Source organism: Poecilia reticulata, linkage group LG3 (assembly GCF_000633615.1).
Source record: "Poecilia reticulata strain Guanapo linkage group LG3, Guppy_female_1.0+MT, whole genome shotgun sequence".
Taxonomy (NCBI): Eukaryota; Metazoa; Chordata; class Actinopteri; order Cyprinodontiformes; family Poeciliidae; genus Poecilia; species Poecilia reticulata.
In genome coordinates this window covers 19,976,757-19,996,632 of record NC_024333.1, presented here as the reverse complement: position 1 = coordinate 19,996,632, position 19,876 = coordinate 19,976,757, and the positions used below count along the sequence as shown (strand labels likewise).

General features: G+C 38.2%; 1 protein-coding gene across 2 annotated transcripts in view; it reads right to left on the bottom strand.

Annotated features, from left to right (window-relative positions):
• Nucleotides 1-19,876, bottom strand: part of prtga (protogenin homolog a (Gallus gallus)) — a 32,772-nt gene that overhangs the window by 11,755 nt on the left and 1,141 nt on the right. For both annotated transcript variants that reach the window (XM_017303813.1, XM_008405397.2), the window contains exons 2-10: nt 18,584-18,886; nt 8,870-9,014; nt 8,478-8,611; nt 7,912-8,208; nt 7,671-7,830; nt 6,292-6,539; nt 5,161-5,325; nt 3,217-3,522; nt 2,162-2,350 (exon numbers count right to left, since the gene is read on the bottom strand). In XM_017303813.1, coding sequence (XP_017159302.1) covers nt 2,162-2,350; nt 3,217-3,522; nt 5,161-5,325; nt 6,292-6,539; nt 7,671-7,830; nt 7,912-8,208; nt 8,478-8,611; nt 8,870-9,014; nt 18,584-18,886 — 1,947 coding nt within the window. The remainder of the gene's footprint in view (nt 1-2,161; nt 2,351-3,216; nt 3,523-5,160; nt 5,326-6,291; nt 6,540-7,670; nt 7,831-7,911; nt 8,209-8,477; nt 8,612-8,869; nt 9,015-18,583; nt 18,887-19,876) is intronic.

Genomic DNA, 19,876 nt, shown 5'->3' with positions numbered 1-19,876 from the left:
TTGTTGCGTGAAATCGATGACAACCCTCTAGATTTTCCATTACTTTAAAAATAATGTGTAACTTTCCAATTTTTCAGCCTCTTTCCCATTTATTTTGCCAATTTAATGCAAAAGTGCATCCACGTTTTGTGGTACTCAAGCAAAATAACATACATTACATTATGTTTTAACCTTACAACATTGCATATCTTAGATTTACATCTGGTTGTACTAAGGGCTGCAGCTCAGTGAGGGAGTTCTCAGACCTGCCTATTGTTTGGGCAACAACTCATTTGGCCAAGGGATGCATTTCCTTTAGGTCCTGGCTAATAAACCCTCTTTGTGGCTCTGAAAGCCAAACACAATGAGACTCTTTGATCTCCGTGCTCCTCAAGCAAAACTGCTCAAAGCAGCCATAAAACACGTGATAAATCAGCCTCCACAGAACAGCTTTCTTCTTTTTAACACACAACCCTGCAAGAGTCTTTTAACAAACAGGAACAAAACAACTATTCTCTTCATTTCAGCTACATCTCTGTTATTTATTTAGCCAGTTGCTACATTTAAAATACATTTTACAGTAAGAAAAATATCCAGAAAGCATAACTACATTGGTATAAAACTGAACATATTGAGATACTGACAGTTTTCTACAGCCTCTTAAGTACATTATGACTCTTGCTAATGATTTTCATCGATATTTAACACCAGCTGTGATTTACTGTGCCTTCCTGATCTTCTACAATCACAGAGCTTCCTGATTTACAAGTTAGCCGCTGACCAGCTGGCTGACCCCTTTGGCCACAGATGGTCAGATGTCCAGCACACTGGCCGGAGCCCCCGCTCCTCTTTCAAACAAAACACAGAAAATAAATCTGACCTAAAGGGTCAGAAAAGCTCTGATGTGCCCCCAAAGTCTATTCAGCAGCCACAGAAAAGCCCCATGCAGAAATACTGCCCAGAGGTGAAAGGTCAGGGAAGTGGGATGTGGTTCTGTTCTCTCTCTAGACCCGGAGAAACTCTGCTCAACACATGACAAGACTTAAGCCTGTTAATCATTCACAAGTTTGGGTGTCAACAGATGCGACGACTGCGTCTACCTGAATCTAGGACTTTTTCTGAGCATGTGAGTAAAGTTGGAGAGAATGTGGAGGGAGATCAAGATGAGGGTAAATTATAAATAAAATCTCTGCTTCTTTTTCAACCAGTTTTGATTTTAATTGATTTTTGTTACGAAAATGAAAATATTTTCAAAAAGTGGCTTTTGTTTCAATCATCCCTTCTTTGAGTTGTACATTGGGATAAGAGGGTCAGACTAAAATATCTTTTGTTTTAATTATGAGAATAAATTCATAATATTAACAGAATAAAGACGCAATTTTAATAGGTGAAAGTTTTAAAATTACGAGAAAAAAAAGGTGTTTTAAGAAGAAAAACATTGGATAATTGTTGCTTTCTTTGTGTTGGAGTTTTCTACTTCTTAATTCTACAGATATTACGGCTCTCATATTATTTTGACTTTATTCTGAAAAAAAAAAAATCTTAGTCTGGCCCTTATATGTCGTCATAAAGTTGATCTGAATTCAAAGTCCAAATAAACAGAGGCTCTAAAAAATGCCTGTCAAACAAGATGGCTGCTCTGAACTATGGAAACCTAACTAGTGCAATGGCGGGAGAGAAAAAAAATCTAGATTTACAAAAGATTTAACCGTCAAAAACCAGATATTTGATTCATTGATAAAATCGATTTAGCCCAATGGTAGAGACAAGGAGATAGTCCAGACTTGAACCTCTTCACCAAAGACAAATTGTTAAAATGACCAGTGGAAACATGCAAACAATTAAAAGAAGGGTTTGATTGTTGCAATGCCAATAATTCCTCTAGCTGTACATTTGTAGTTAAACCTAGACCAAACTATTTTAGTTGGACTCTGAGAACTGGAGAGCTTCCTGAAGACAATAACTTTGGATGATGAAGTGATGAAACCAGTCAGTGGGTAATAGACAAATAAAACCAATATATAGGTTCAATATACCTCAGGCTTTACCCTTTTTTAAATTCCAGTGTTTGTTTAAGGTTTAGGACACAATAAAAACAGATCTCCCTAAAATAGGGATAGGATAATTAAAGGAGTCTTAGTCTACGTATAAAGCATAAAGTAATATCTGAAGTGAAACTCACCCAGGCCTCCAATGGTGTGTTTGTGAGCGGAGGCCTGCAGCTGGAGTGGAGCGCTTTCCAGCTGACTTTCCTCGTGGTAGAAGAGCCTGTAACCGCGCACGCTGGCCGAGTTTCTGGGCGCCAAATGCCATCGAGCTGAAATAGTGGTGCAGTTCAGAGGCTCCAGGTACAGCTCAGGAGCAAGAGGAACTGCACAGAGACAGAGTTAGAGACGCCTATGTATTAAAGCAGGACATCGGACATTTATTTACCAAGGTTTTACATCGTTTTATTCTCTGCAAGTCAGCCGTGCCTTTCTGATTCACAGAACACACCCAGTAATGGTCGCTCTTCCTCTGATGATTCTGAAGGGAATTAAAAAAAACCCTACATGCTTCATCCAAAATTGACTCTCATTGATGAAGACGCATGGTGAAAATTTATTTTGTTCAACACCAAATTAACTATTTTGATAAAACTCTGTGCAAAGTGTTGTTTGATTGGTCAAAGGATAGACAGCAATGTTGATATTTCTCTTCAACAAATCTGCTTCCATAATCTGGTTGTTGTATCCACATGAGACATGAATACTTTTGAGGAACACTTATAGTGACACAATGCATAATTATGTACAATTGTACGATTCTTCACCAACTTAAATAATCACACCTGCCATAGCAGGGAGTGAAATTAAGCTAATGAAACACACTCTTAATAGATGGTGAATTGCGAAAATAACTTGCTAGATATTGAAAGTTCTAGTTGTTATGGGGCAAATATATTTACTCAAAAGATATTTAAAAAACTAAGATAAAATAAGCAAAAATATCCAGACAGAGATTTGAAACTTAGGTGTAAAAAGGGTTAAAGATGACTAGTAAAAAATAATCTCAATTATTAGCATTTAAAAATATGTCCTAATAGTTTGTTTCTTTAGGAACTAATACTGAAAACCTAACAGATTGAACCTAAAGTCTGGAAGTAACCAACTCAGTATCTGAACAACAAAAAGTTTTCACTAAAATGTAGTAGTTTTTTGTCCAGCTTGAGTCTCATGACAATTCAAAATGGAGCACCTTGAGCACTCGATGCCTTCGGAGTGCGGTGAGACGTCCAAGCGGACTGCTCTCCCCACCCTACGCTGGTGGCAGCAACGAGTCGCAGGAGGTAGATGGTGTCCGGCTGCAGGTTTTCCAGGAGATGCTGGGTCTTCTCTCCAGGCAGCTCTATTTGTGACACTGCGCTCTCCGAACTGGTGCGATAGGACAGGCGGTAGCTTGAAACCCGCCCACGACTCAGCTTCATGGGAAGAGGTTGCCATGACACCTGGATGTCTGTGGGGCTGCGGCTGGTCAGGCTGAGCTCCGGCGCCCGGAGAGGAACTATGAAAGGGAAATACAGGAATAGATCGTGAAACAAATGGTTTTCAGAAGTGAAATAAAAGGCAGCTCTAACCTAAAGGTAAAGTTTGGAGCATAAAAGAGTTGCACAAAAATAACGAGCTGATATAAGTAGGTCTTGACAACAAAGGATCTGTTTGATTATAAATTAGATTATTTTTGCTTGACTAAAACAAATGTACAGTTTATAACAGTTCAAACTGATGAACTGCTTTTTGGTTTCCAAGAAAGATAAAATAAACTATTAGCCAGAATTTTAACAGGAAATTACATTATTTTGCTTGACAGCATTATTCATGCTGTACAGATCAATCAAGCATTAAAATTCAAATTAATCTTCTTTTGATATATTAATTGTTACCTGATTTTAGAGCGATCCAACCTTTGGATTTAACCTTTCACCTACTGAGACCCTTTGCTCCTCTCTGTCCACTTTAACTAGCCTTCTGGATTTTATGATTTAGCCAAAATGACTCCGTAGTTTAAGTCTCTTTCTCAAAAATAATAAATCTTTTTCTGACCTTACAAATTTGTGATACAGTTTTGCTAAAAAAAACACACAAAAAACAAGTGAGACCAAAACTACAGTATTTAGGCACTTTGCAGCAGCTGCAGGTTGTCTCTTTCAGGCACCATAAAAAGTAACGGTTTGGTGTACTTGTTGCCATGGTTACATCAAAATCCACTTCTGATTGGCTGAACAGTCTGTCCTAACATTTTCTCTTTCATTGTCCTGATAGGCTGCGTTGTTTTCAAAGAGACAGACAGAAATAGAAACTTTCATCCTCAATGGAAACCGACCTGATCAACATGTGCTTAAGCTTAAAGTTTTATTTTCTACATTATTTTTTATCTATTTCTGAGTGCAATCCCTTTTTGTTTTTCATATCTGGGATGGGAAACATTCCCAAGCATGTCGACCGTTTCTAAATCTAAAGAACCCGTAGACATGGAATAAAAGAGACCATCGTGTTTTCCTCTGTGTTCAGGACTCTAAGGTCAAGAGACGAGCGTAAAGAAACTAAACATCTACAACAACTAGTTCCAAGAGCAAAAACAGTGGCAGTACAAGGTTTTTATAATTGTCTTGAGAGGATTCTGGTGTGATTGTTGGTGGATTATTTGGTGGTTTGTCATCTTATTACTTTACCTTTTTGTTATAGAAGTAGTTATTGATTCGTAGTGAGTTATCCAATGCAGCCCATTTTATTTATAAAGCACAATATGTTTACCCAAAGTGCCGTTCAATAGGGAAAGCTAAACAGAGACAATAATAATAAAATAAAACATTAAAAGCGGAGTAAGACATAGTAAAAAGACCACAGATGTTATGAAATGGAAAACAACAAACCAATTCACATTTTGTCAAAAGCGAAAACAACAGAAGACACTGTTAAATAAATATTTAATGGCAACTTATTCTACAATTTTGGTACAACAGAAAAAAACCTCTAATGTGATAATTTTTCCTTCTTCTTTTCAGTGCAATCATCACTAAAGTTATACAATTCATCCATTAGATGCAATTAATTTTACAGGCAAGTTATGATACGGAGCTGGCTTTTAAAAACCAATTAAACTGATTGATTTGTTGATTATAATGGTGCGTGTAGGCCTCACCGTCTTCCAGCGTGTGCTGGAACACGTGGTCCGACATGCGACTGGCTCCCATGGGCATGTAGGCCACCACGTAGAAGGTGTAGTTACGGGCCGGCTCCAGGTCATCAATAATGTAGCGAGTCGTATCGTTTCCGATGACTACTTGATATTCCTCGTTGTTTAATCCTGGACAGAAGATTAGATTAGGAGATGTAGAGACTTTACCAAAATCTCCAATCAGATCCAAAAACCTTGATACAAAAGGAAACCAAGTCCATAATTAACATCTAATACCTGCTATAAAATTAATTAGTCTTATTAGGTGTAATGATGTTAAAATTTCCTGAGTGCTACAATCATTTACTGACTAAAATCTGCAAATTCTCAACCAGGATTTGTGGCACAGGAGAAAAAAAAAAAAAGACCAGCACTGATTCTTGACCTGGTAAACAAAATACTTCAGAGTAAACAAAAAGACCCTCTACATAGACCGAAAGCCTGAGCAAGCTTCAATGAAAAGAAACAATGCTTTCCTTTCTGTCAAATCCACACCGTTTTGTTGCCTTGCAGAATACACACTTTTGAGCACTCCATCACACAGACTAATTAGTTCCTCCTTTCTGCAGAGCCTCTCTGTCAACAACCTCAGGTGCAGAGTGCACTGTCTGATACTCTGTCAATGTCAATGGACAACTATTCTTTCTGAAAGAGACCAACGTGATTGTGTTGCAAAAAACAAAAAATCTATACCGAGAGCTGAAAATCCCTGACAGATGTCAGGGTTTCAGGAATGAAACAGAAAGAATTTGCTCAGCTCCTGTTTTGACCTCTTTATCCAACACCATGCAGGTGGTCCTTTCTTCAAGTTGAATTCTGTACATTTCCTTCCCAAAGGAAAGTCAGCAGCTTTGTCGTTAAGTACTGTGTATTTTTTTGGGAAACGTAGCAGTGCTTGAATGCGAGTTTTGTTATCGGCGGAAATCTAAAACACTTGAAGGTTTTTGTGCTGCTACAATGCATTCCCTTAGCTTTTCAGGGTGAATTGTCAGGCAAAGAAAAAGACTATCCCTCTTGAAATTATTCAGGTTGACAAAAATGAAGCAAAGAAAAGAAAGAATGACTCAAAATCCAAAGTATCGAGACATTATTTACCTTCAGCTTTCATGTAGTGCACAGAATATGCAATAACTTTGTCAGAGTTGTACTGAGGTCTGTCCCAAGCCAACAGGATGGCGGAGCTGGACACGGTGTCAGCTCGGATGTTTCTGGGCGCGCTCGGTCGGTCCTCTGACATCACCACGATGAGTCTCGCCATGGCCAGGACCGACCCCAGCTCGTTCTCTGCCTGGCACTGATAGATGGCATCGTCTTCCAGGATGATCTGGTTGATGACCAGTTTGCTAGAAGATCCAAAAATAAAGATCATAAAACCCGTTTCTCTTCACCTGAGGCTCCCCGTTCTAAAAACCTGAAACCGGTGAAGCCGCAAGTGTCTCTTCGAACATTCAACATTAGTTACGTTTCCATCAACCTTAAAATTGCAGCAACTGGAATTATGGAATAAATTTGCTTTATGAAACATCAATTTTGAAAAAAAGTCACGCTTTTTGATAAAAGGTTTTTGTGCAAAACTGCAATGGAATACCTTTTTTTTGTTTTTACTTGAACAAGCCTATTCATGTCTGATTTTAATTAAATTTCTTATTTAATGGAAACACCACAACTGCATAATTGTGTTTTTTCAACATTGGCACAATATCCAAAAAAGTTTTGCTTACATTTGTAATGGAAGTGACTCTTAATAATTTGGCTAAAACATTGGAAAACCAACAAATGTGTTAAAATACAAATAACCTATGCATATTTTAGCTATTTTTTAGGGATACTTTTGTATTGAATAAATCCTGCATTAAGTTTCAACAACAGAATGACAAGTATTGGTAATATTTATTATTTATTCCCATTATTACTTTGGAAATTAATTGCTTTATTTGGTTTAAATCATTTCCCAGAACATCATCAAAGAAAATTTATTAATCCTCTTCTGGTAAACGCTTTATGTTTTGCTTTGCTTTAAAATCTAAAAACAGAAATAAAATGGTGGTTTTTTTTTTAAATTAACACAAATTTCCCATTGTAGATACTTGTTAAACATTTTGAAGTTGTCTTTTAACAGTTATGTAAAATTTGTGGCTCTAGACTTGTTTATTTGTCTCTGATTTGTAAAGGTTGCAGACCTGTTTTTTCTGGTGTTGTTGGTCTATAATTACTGTAACAAGCAGCGACAGTTAAATAAGGAGCAGGAACACATTATTGGAAAACCAACTAAAATCCAATCTACACTGCTGTAAATTATTCAGTTCCCTTTTTACTGTAGGGACAAGAGTAAATTATTTATTTAAACAGCTTTGAACTGGTTTACAGCCACTCTTAAAGGATTGTCTTTGCATTCAATGCAAACCAAATTGAATTGTCAGGAAAGTTATTTTTAAAAACACAGAAGTTCAGATAAATCCCTTGTAGAAACAGACCTGTGGTACATCTTGATGCGCCCGTTGGAGTGAACTTTCTCTCCGTTCTTGAACCACGTTATCTGAGGCGCTGGCGCTCCCTCGGCTTGGCACACAAAGCGAGCGGTGCCAGCTCGCGGACGGGTCAAGCTCTCTGGCCACTCCACGAAGGATGGAGGCGCTTTACAGCAGCACAAAAGCCAAGTTTCAAAGTTAGAAATCATCCAAATGAAATTAATATCCTGAATGTATTAATCTTTACCTAGCACTGTGACGTTAGCTGAAGCAACAGTAAAATTGCGTGTGCCTGGAGTGGTGGCTCTGCACATGTAGACTCCGCCATGTTGGGGCTTGATGTCTGTGATGATGAGGTTACCGTTGCCCAACACTTTGGTGTTGTAAACATCAATAGACTTGCTGTCTGCGCGGCTCCAGGAGATCAGGGGTCGGGGATTTCCTGTGGCCAGGCACTCCAGGATGGCACTCTGGTGCAGCGACACAGAGACGTTCTGAGGCCCAGCAATGATGTGTGGCCTCTGAGGAAGAATGGGGCCAGGAGCTTGGTAGAGACAAACACTCAGAGTCAGTGATTTCATCAAGAGTTTCAGTATACATGTACAATTCACATGTTTTTGTTCTATCATTTGAGGTCCACCGCTTCAAAAAGCAGCTCAAGCGTTTAAAAAAAAATAAAATCACGTCCCCGTTTTTAAGTCTCAATCAACTGGCATTGCACCGTTACCTAGCAACCCAGGTCGAGATCACTTAAAGTGATGCTCTAGTCCCAAGATTTATATCAAATTATTTTATCTGTGCGGGTTTACATACCTGGGGTAACAGTGAGAATGGCTTCGGTGCTTCGCCGCCGGCTGGCGATGTTGGTGGCTATGCAGCGGTAGTGCCCAGCATCTCCTCGCTGCACGCCTTGGATCTGAAGAACGCCGCTAGGCAGGACTGTGATTCTGAATGCCAGGGTAGAAACTACATGTTAGATACCTCTAACAACTAGAATTGGACAAATAAACCTGATGGGGAACTAATTAATATTCCCTTAGCTGGTTTTGATTGGTGGCTGACGGGTCAAACACAGATATATCTGTTATTTTCCCTTATTTTTTAAATAGTCCACTTATGTTCAGTCTGCAAACACATTTTCACCATGTTCTAAAAGTGCTAAAAAGTAATGTACATGATTTTAAACTGTAGATGATGTTGCATACCTGTCCGTGGAGAGGGGTAATGTGACCCGGTTGAACTCCCAAGTGATGATGGGAGGAGGGTGGGAACTGATTTTACAGGAAAACCTGGCAACCGAACCCTCAGCCACCACTACGGACGACGGCTGGAGTGCAAAAGACGACATACCTGCACAAAAGAAGAGAGTTGGAAAGAAATAAGAATTTAATCATATTTTCCCCTGTATTTGAGTCTTAGAAAAGAGATGCTTTAGTAGCAAAGAAGGAAAATCCATTCTAACTCTGCAAAGTTTTCCTTTGCATTATTGGTGTGTTGGACAAAAGTATCGGTACATCTCACTGAGGATGTCTTCAATCGTTGCTGTGAAGAAACAAGCACAACTGAGTGCAAGTGAATCAAAATAAGGTTTGATGGTTAAAGTGATTCTGTATTGAATTCAGTTTTTTTTAGCAGCAATTTCAGTAGTTATACTGTTTTTGTACCTTTTTTTAAAACATAAACTCTCTGAGAAAGCAGTATTTTAATCTCGAATTACATCACAATTATCAAAATTATTCAGTACAGAAAAATATTGATTACTTTCTTGCCTTGATTCAGTTAAAACTTAATTCAACAGAATAAATTATGTTTTTTACAACAGTTTTGTGCACGAACTTTGAAGTGATCAATGCTGCTTTTTACGTGATGAGTGTGAAGGGGGCGCTCTCTCTGGATATTAGATTTAAACTGTTCTTTCAGGAGAACATGTGGGCAGATTTTGCAGTATTTGTGAGAACCGATATTGGTACTACAGACCTGAATCTCCTCTCGCTTTTAATATGAATTCATTCAGCTTCTCTTCATACCGAAAGAAAGACTCAACCAGGATAATAACGTTATAAAAGACAGTCAAATGAAAGATGCGTTGAATTAAAAATGTTTAGGTGACGAACTATGAACATGAATTAAGTCATTTCAAGCTGGCTGAACTGAATGTAGATCTAGTTCTTGTTAAGGTGAACAGGCACAGCATTGATTTGCAGCGTCCATCCATGTCAGTCAGTCAGTCAGTCAGTGGACGTTGTGCCTTAAGACCTCAAGCCAGAGACGAGCTGCGTTCTGCAGGAAGGTGTTGACTGCAGTAGAACAGCTACATCCTGCATGGATAAGGTTTCCCTGAAACTGAACCTGGGTCAGCAACCAACTGACCCACAAGTAAATGAGACCCGCCGGGAACTACCAGCAGGGCCTTTTATGCAACCACAGAAATGAAGGGAAAAGAAACAGAAAAAATACAGCAAAAGAAACAAAACGATGGAAGAAAAGTTGGCAGAAATGCATCAGTCTTGCAAATATGAGGTTGCTTGATCTATTTTTGTCAGAAAAATACAAACTCTGCAATAATTTCTGAGTCGTATAGGTCTGTATAAATGTAGCTATAACTTGGAGTCCTTTTATTCTCAGATCTGCATCAGAGACGCAGCAAACAAGTAAACGAAATCAAAACGAAGATGGACACGACGTTATGTTCAAATTACATTTCTTACACATCAGAAACACAGTTTCTACTGCAAATATCTACACTTGAAATAAGACAAAACAAACTTAAAAGTAACTTTTCAGCAAGTTTTAAGTCAATAATTATTTAATATTGGTTTAAAAAGCTTTGTCACGTAAGGATACGTGACAGATTTTTATCTTGTAGGTGAAATCTGCCAGTGAAACTAGTATTTCTTTAATCAATTACTGACTTAAAACAAGCTCCTGTAACTTTCAGAAAAGTCACTGGGAAGTTAGTTTTTATTTACACTAGAAACTGGACAAAAAATGCACAGCAAAATTATAAATTGTTTTTTTTCTGACACATCGCTACCTCTGCTTTCGAGAAAGCTGTGCAGAAAATTCCTGCGCTGCAGTAAACGCAGCGTGGTGAGCGCGGGGGAATGATGAATGTCTCTGTGTAAGCAGCGCTGCCAGGTGTTATGGTGCTAAACAGCAGGAGAGCTCGGACTTCCAAAGGAAACAAAACAATAAATTATGACATTTACAAGCCTGACGGCGACTTTCTTATAAATCACGCTGACATCCACGGAGGGAAGAACAGCACAGTTCAAACAATAAACGTTTTATACAGGTTTGATTTGGTTCTGGTTAGACATGAGGCACACTGTGGCCTGGATCAGACGTCCTCCTCACTCTGGTCCCGTTTAATCAAATTAGTCCTGAGCTGTTAGCGCGTTAGCTTGGAGGCTGTTTGATGTGACGATGGAGGTGAGAAAAGTCCGACACAAACCCACCATGTGTCGATGAGATGTGGTACAGGGCAAAGCTACGAGCTCTTCTCATCCTACTCTACAGGGAGGAGGGTTGAAAAACACAGGGACGGTTATTGATTATTGGTAACCTATTAAGGATAGATGGAAAGGAATTGATCTGAGCTTCTTTGAATATATTTCAACAAATTCTATTTTATTATTTCAGTAAATTTTAAAGAATATAGAGGTATTAAGTTATGCTTTCTTTCCTTTTCTGTCTGCAGAACATGCTTATTTTAGTAAATGTAAAAGCATTTAACGGTATTAAGCGCTGCTGTTTCTTTTTTTATGTCTGTTAAACTTGCCTAGCTATGCTAAAACAAAAACAAAACATTTTGAACTCAGTCCTACACAGACAAAAATAAAAACATAGGAACGCTTATTGATTATTGATGACCTCTTAAGGCTATCAATAAGAAATCTATAGTATCTGAGCTTTTTTGTATTTGTTTTCAACAAATTCTAGTCTGTTCTATTTCAGTAAATTAAAAAAAATAAATAAAGGTATTAAATGCTGTTATTTCACTTTTTTTGCTTTTTCTGACTGTAAAACTTGCTTAACTTTACTAATAAATAAATAAATTAAACATTTTGAACTCAACCCCACCCAAACAGAAAATAAAAACACAGGGACATTTATTGATTATTGATAAACTATTAAGGATAAGTGTAAAAAATCAATAACATTTGAGTCTCAATGTGTATATTATTTCAGCATATCTTATTCTATTCTATTATTTTAGTCAATTTAAAAGCATTAATTGCTACTTTTTTCCATTTTCTGTCTGTAAAACATGTCTACTTCGGGAAATCTAAAAGCATTTAAAGGTATTAGGTCATGTTTTCTTTTCTTTTTTTGACTTTTTCTGTCTCTAAAACTTGCATATCTTAACTAAAATGTGCAAAACCAAGTTTTGATTAAACATTTTGAACTCAGCAACACTCAATCAGAAAATAAATACCTCTGCCATTTCCTCAAAAGCTTGAAGAAACAGTTCTGACCATCTGCCCCTCTCTGCAATCTCACCTCTGACCTCTGACCTCCACAAATCCCGACTAACACTCGCTCAGGCAGCTCCCAGTTTGACCACCCCAAACCAGTCCTGGTGCTCACTGCTGCTTCATTCAAACCTTTCATTAAAGGATTTAAAATGTGCTTTGTGAAGCAAAAAAACCAACCAGCTACAAAATATCATATCAAAATTAGATTATTCAGTTTTAAGGCTGAATAAAGTTCTTTGTGCTATTTTTAGGAATAAAAGACGTCTCGATGACAAAAGCAAAACAAAGTCTTTCTGGATTATTTTACAACTTGATCACCCTTCAGTCTACACTAAACACCAAAGTGAAGCATATCTACCAAAACTCTTCGTGCTGCAGACTTCAGATGGTGGCAGCTCAACAAACTAAAGGTCAGCAGAGAGGTCAAGCCCAAACAAAGATCCTCTACAAATGCCAGGAATTAGTTCAGCCTCTCTCCTCTAGTCACTTGGTCTGTTCATTAGGAAGCATCACAACTTATGTAAATAATTATTTCTGCTAAATACAAACATTTCTCATCTTTTTTTGCTTCAGTTTTGTTCTGAGCCAGTCGGTTATGATTTTCTGTGTTGAAGGGAAATTTGGTTTGTTTACTCAAAGGGCTGGACGATAAATTGATTTTATCAATCAATCAGAATTTTGGTTTTTGAAGATTTAATTTAGGGAAAATCTGGATTTTTTTCCTCAGATTCTTTGGGAATGCATCATTCAGAGTGATGTCACCACGCCCACGGCCGTCATCTTGTCCGACTAGTGTGTTTTACCGCTAGCATGTGTTTTACTGAAGAATGAAGTAATAATTTTATGAGAAAAATAAAAAATAAAATGAGGAACATTGAGCATCTTAAATTTTGATCTAGATAATTCTAGAAGCTTTTCTCTCCTTAAAACAACTTTTTTCTTGTAATTTCAAGATGTTTTTTTGGTAAAATTGCATCTTTATTCTGCTCAAATTACAACTATAATGTTGTAATTAAACAAAAATTCTCGTAGCCTGATCCTAATAGTCTGTTGTGCAACTCGCAGACGGGATGGTTGAAGAAAAGTCACTTTTTCTATCATTTGTCATTTCATCTTTTGCAAAGAAAGTAAAAAGGAGTCAAATAAAATCAGATCTGGTATGAAAACATACGAGAAACCTATTTACTCAGTTGCCTTAAAAGTTTAAATTGACATTAAATAACATTAATATTGATCAACCTTGTCAGACCTTGAAGGCAACAAGTTCACTAAATCAACCTACAAACTTTCACATTTGCTTTTCCGAGTCTGATACGTTTCCATCTCAGTTGTTTACCAGATGCTGTTTTGGTTAGTTCACCTCTTCCCCCCCCAAAAAAAACAAAAAAAAAAACACCAACTAATCAATTAAGCAATAGTTCTTCCTTAAGTTCACTGGCCCCTGTGAACTTTAATAAGAATATGAAAAAGCTGATCAGCTGCAAGACGAATGCAAAGCTGGAAAAGGCCACAAATCGATGGCTGGCTGTTTGGCAGATGTGCCGCTGCGTTGCAGAGTGTGCAGGACAGTCCAGTGACCATTGGCCTGGCTAAACAAAGACCTATTCCCATGAGCAGCGTGACCTCTAAACGCTGCAGTGGGGGAGCTCTACAGGCCATTCATCCCCCTCCTCCAGCTCCTTATCTCTGTCACAAAGTTTTCCAATCAGTCAACAGCGACCCTCTGACAACAGAGGCTTCATTGTTTTTAATCCCTGTATCAGATCAGACTTTAAAAGTCAACCTGCACACCTACCTTTGCTTGGAAATGGTTTTATTCACTCCTCTGGAGCGGACAACGAATAAAACTGTAGATAAACGTATTTAAACTCATGTAAAATAACAGAGAATACTGCACAAAAACAGAAGCAGCAGATAAAGTTAGATGCCCAACTAGCACTATTGAACTAAAGATTACATCCCAGGTTCGGTCCGGCTGCCTTCCATCTATTTACCAGTTTTAGGGAACCTTTGACCTCAGGGCCTGCTGTTCAGGGGAACCATGGTAACCTTTCGTCTCCAGCAGAGGAGAAAAACAAGATTCCAGGCTTTGAATTGTCTCCCTTCAGGGCATTTCATTCGTTCACCTCGCTGTTCACACTGTGCAGGGTTTGCTTTTGACTTATAGGGGGGTTTCTAATAGTGTCAAGTCAGATGCATGCCTTAGCAACCTAAAGAAATGTTCCTGATCCGACATCCTCTGGGACACACCAGGGAGGTAAAAATAAACTGTAGCGGCTCCTTTGTGGCCTGTAACGTCTTTACAGCTTGGTCTGCAGCAAGCATTAAACATATTAACTACAGGAAATTACAAATATTCACCTGGAATAGTACAAACAGAACCAACACAACAAGAAGGCAGAGATGATCCAAAAGGAGGGGTGATGCATTTCTTATCATGGTAAGATTTTAATTCATCATTGTCACAATAAATTCCCATTAATGATGTTGAAAAACCTCAAAACTGTCCATACTGTCATTTTAACGTAGGGCTGGACGATACGGCTGAAAAAAATACAAGTGTTTCATATCAGTCAATGTCGATAATTATTGATTAGTTTTTTGCTATAAATATCTGAAACGCTGCCAAACCGGTGGCGCTTAATGTTTTACCCACAGGTTTCACTTTCTTTTTATTTTTAAGCAACTATGAGGCAGAGCGGTGAAATCTTAAACTGCTGCTGCGACAGTTACTCAACAGGTTGTTGCTAGGTAACCAAAGAAGGAATGAGTTGCTAGGTAACCAAAGAGTCAGTGAGGCAGTTGATTCCACCAACTATGTTGGTGAGCGGTTCTGGATCTGACTTCAGTGAATATGTTGAATAGTCAATCAGAAGTGTTATCTATTGTAATTGATCGTTATTGATTTATCGTCCAGCTGTATTTTTATGATTTTTCACTGTTTGAGAAAGTACTTGTTCCACTTCTAGATTATTTCCCTTGTGGGAGTGAAGTAATCTGTCAGTGAAACTAGTAATTTTTAATCAATATGAAGGAATTATTGACTTAGGAACGCCCCTGTATCTTAAAACAGTTGCCTGTATGTTAGTTTTGTCTTATTTCAAGCATACTAAGGTTATTTGCAATAGAAATTAGACCAAAACTACCTGCTATGATTTTGTGTTTTTACATTTTTGCCATGTTGGCAAGTTTTCAAAGGACTGCTCAATTTGGTTGAGGTTTGTTGGAGTGTCCAAAGGTTTTGGGAGAGCGGCATTTGCACTACCTAAATGGTAAAACCAGAGCTATAAACATCACCAGCTGAGTGTAATATCTAGACTGAAATAATGGAGAGAAATATGACAGCATCTTCCGTTTTCTTGCCTCGTGTGCTTCCGGTCATGATAAAAACATGGAGCCACCTTTAGGAGGCATTCTCTCAATGAAATCGGCATCAATCTGAAGTCTGTTGACAAACGTCACGCAGTGAAGCTCGGGTGTCACATTCCTTCCCATCAAGGCCAAATCCCGACCCACCTTTGTGGTTTACGACCCAGTGTTTAAGGTTACCCTCCATCAGCACCGTGTTCCTCTACTGACAGCCAGCGGCTTCGACATGTGTGTAAAGGGTTAAAACGCTCCCACAGAGCATAACTCCTGCACCAAACACATAAAGCATGTCAGGAGAGTCGGCCACATGTCCCGACTTCCACTTTCAACCTGAGCCGCTGACATACGACGAGACCTCCGGGCGCAAAAGTTGCTAAACATAATTTATTTTAAGCCCGTTGGAACTACAGCAAACCACCCTGACGTTTTAATCAAAACACAAACTTACTAATGATTAACTTTTACGATGAGTGTAATTCCACTTCTTACTGCTTATCTGTCCACCTATTTAAGGACGACTGCCCTCAAAGAGTCCCGTTTCTTTTGTGAATATGGGAGGCAGCGGGGACAAAACCGGCCAGAGAGAAAAGCCTTTCAGTCCTCCATGGGAGGGAGTGGTGAGGCAGAAAACAATTGTGTGCAAAGCCTCCAATTCCTCCTGACCTGGGAAGGCCTGCAATAAAGTTTGGTCATTTAGACACTCAGGGTAAAGCCCCCAGAATGCCGGGAAACAGCAGCTCAGTGGTGTGTGTGTGTGTGTGTAGGCTCATCCCCCACTGCTCCTCTGGCCTTCATCTGAGCATTTCTCAGGTATGTGAAAAGTTTATGAGCTTCCAGATAGACCTTCTAGCAGGTCTAAGTGCCCATCCAAAAACAAACTGGAAAAGCTTGGTGGCAGCTTTTACTACCACTTTACTTCAAACTACAGCAAAGTATTGATTGATTGATAAAAATATTTGAACTGTTGAGTAGTTTCAGAACGGCAGACATTCACAACCATGTAATACAAATTAATGCTAAACTCACCCATCTGAACACATCTAAATGAAATGTTCACTTTAAAACCTTCAATAGATTTATCAAAACAAGTATTTGAGTAACAACAAGCAGCCTGAAATGGGATGATACATGACAAATTGATAAATTATCCCAGCAATAATTGCGATAAACGATAATATCGTTCTTTTGAGAACATTTTCAAGTAACATATTGACAATGGCATAATAATCCACCTTTTAAAAACCAATAAACTTTAATTATGTAAAGAATACTTCACACTGCAACTGGAAGAGATTTTAAATATATAAAATAAAATGGAAAGAAAAAAAATCCACCTACAAGTAAAACCACAAAAAAGTCTGTCACTATTCAATTCAGTTCTACAGCTAATGATTATATTGGTTATCAATTACTCTCTATCGATTATTCTGATGTTTAATATTGATACAATATTTGAAATATGTGAAAAGATACAAATAAACCAACAGTTTGATTCCTTTTGTTAACAGGAAAATAAACATTTTATTTCCTAAAATGCAATAAAATAGGATTTTTTACCGAATCTGTACTTGAAGAGTTTCAGGTCAAACATATTTATCATAAACATGTTTTATCATACACAGTTTTGCACAGTTTTGAAATAATTACTGTTCTGAATATATAATTTTTTGAGTTAATCAGCTGCAAAAGTAGTTGACGATTATTCCAGCAATCAAATCGTCTTGATTAAGCCGATTGATTGGATTAATCAGAATGAAAATGATGGAGCTCATCTGGCTTAATGCGCCATGTGAACATTTTAACTCTGGTGGAAATGGTTTGGTCAAAGTTTGGTGTGGTAGGTAGAGATGCAGAAGGTCCCAGCGGACACATCTCTGACCTTCCTCCCCCTGAAAACACGACAGGCACTGCGCTGCGCTGGGGGGAGAGCATTCCTGCAGAAACAATTCCTCAAGTGATCAGGGTGCAACAACATAAAAGCCTGGCCTGTGAATGGGGGTCATCTGCTCTTTAGCGGCGCAGGGCCGGTTTCCTGGACAGCTCCTAACCTTTCAAATCTCCCTCCCCTTCATTAACACACCAATGGGCTTTTTCCCAATCCAGCCAACAGTTCCTCCACTTTGAACACTTTGTTCTACTTCCAGTCCTGAAGGCACAAAATACATAAATAATGGTACGATTTCCTGTTAAAGTGTGCTAAACATTAAAACCTCCGAAGTATGACAAAAATAATTTACATTTAAAGTCTACGTGTTACATGTGGTTTTGTCAAACGTATCAATCACCAAAGCAACCGAAGGGTGAATTCACAGCAGCCATGTTTGGGTCGGTTTAATCCAACTGGTTCGCCTAAAAACCTCGGTCTCGGTTCAATTAAAGTGAACTCTGGTGCAATTTGAATGCATATTTGAATGCAAGCAGACCGGACACCACTCCACACTCCAAAAGCAGGAAGTAGACGACAGCGCAGGGCATTCTGGGTAAATTCAACCAAAACAAACGTTTGAGTCGAGCCATAGAGGGAGAAATGGGCCATAATTTTTTTACCAATTACAAAAGAGAAATCCTATTTTTGCTGAAATCTGGTGTTGCTCCATTTTTTGTTTACATTTTGTGAAGAAGGAAATTTAATTCAGTGTCTTCTTCAGATGATTTTGTGCCATTTCCTTCAGTGGTTTTTGGTGCAGCGCCCCCGCAGGTGAGGAGGGGAACAGGTTTTTCAAAGTGCAATATGAAAGTGAAACGCACCAGATGAAAATGCTGCAATTTTGGTCCCGACTGTGATAAGAATTTTGATTTAACGTATTAAAAAAAACTAACAGTATTATGTAAAATGTTATTTTTACTTTTTTCCACGGTTTCTTCCACAGCAGATCAATAAATATCATTAAAGTGATATAAATAATAATGATATAAATCACCCAGTAAGTAAGCAGCGTCTTGAAGATCGTGATTTCAACAGCAGTATTTGTCTCAGTCATACAAAACTACAACAAAATATTGCATTAAATGTCAACATTATCCATCTGTAGCACTGAAATGTCTCCTAACATAAGAGCTTCCTGTACTCACTTGCGATTGTGAGATGGGCTTTTTGGCTCAGGATTGTTCCGTACTTGTTTTGAGCAAGGCACTGATAGCAGCCTTCATCTGATTTGTCTCCTCTTCTGCTTTCCACCTCAGAAATAAAAAGAGAGCCGTTGGAAAGCAGGTAGATCCGTTCATTTTCCACGACTTTCACTCCGTTCCTCCGCCACCTGACGTCTATTGATGCCTCTCCGCGTGCCTGGCAGTCCAAAATGACCGACTCCTTCCGCATGACGGTGGCATCACGGGGCTCTTTGACGAAAAATAACTCGCTAAAGCTAAAAACACCTGTGGAAAAGAAACAAAGAGAGGAAAGAAGCTTGTTAAAAATAGCAACACTTGTATAGTGGCGGTAATTACGTGTGTTAAAGAGGTTTGGCTCAGTAAACTTTAAATAGGTATGACCAGTGAAAGTGGAAACAAATAGTTGCTCCTGTTTAATTTCACATTTAAAGGTTGGAGGGCGGCCAAATGGAGGTTTACTGTCCAGCTGCACCAAACAGCATTTCTGCTCCATTTACTTTAAAGTCTGAAACAAATGATACATCTACTCCACATGAAAACATCGATTCACCAGAAACACTTTGTGTTGTCAAGTGACTTCTGGTTTACCAGCTTTTTGTGGCTTTAGAGTTAAGCTTTCATTCCTAACTCTGTTTCTAAGACGTCCCAGTAGGGCAGGGGAAGGGAAAGGTAATGGCTTTTTGTAGTATAGACAGTAAAACATGTTTTTAATGGAGGGGTAGCAGTATATTAAGCTGGACATGGCTGTTAAGTCATTAATAAGCACTCAAATATGACCAAATTACATATTTTGCCATTTTAAAAGTGTTGGTATCAAAACCAAAAGAGTTCATTTAAAACGTTGCTAAAAAGAAAATTAACCAAAAGTTAATTTAAAAAAAATCATTTTATATTATTTTCAACATGAAAAACAAATAAAAAGCTAGAAAAACTAGCACTGTTTTAACATAAAATCAACTTTAAAGTCTAGATTAGTTCTTTTGGATTGCATTTTTTCCTTCACAATCATAAAAAATAGTCTAATAGGATTTATAAATGATAAGAAAAACCAACTTCTTCAAGCAGCGTCCCATTTTAGTTAAACAACCTGAATTAAGTGCAAAGAAGTAAAGCACAATGTTATTACAATATTGGTTTGTGCAATATGAGGAATGATAGGATGACATATCTGCAGAATCAGTAATAATAAATATGGACAGACTTCAACTTTAATTATATTCATGATAGATTTTATGTTGAATGGTGGCTCATTTT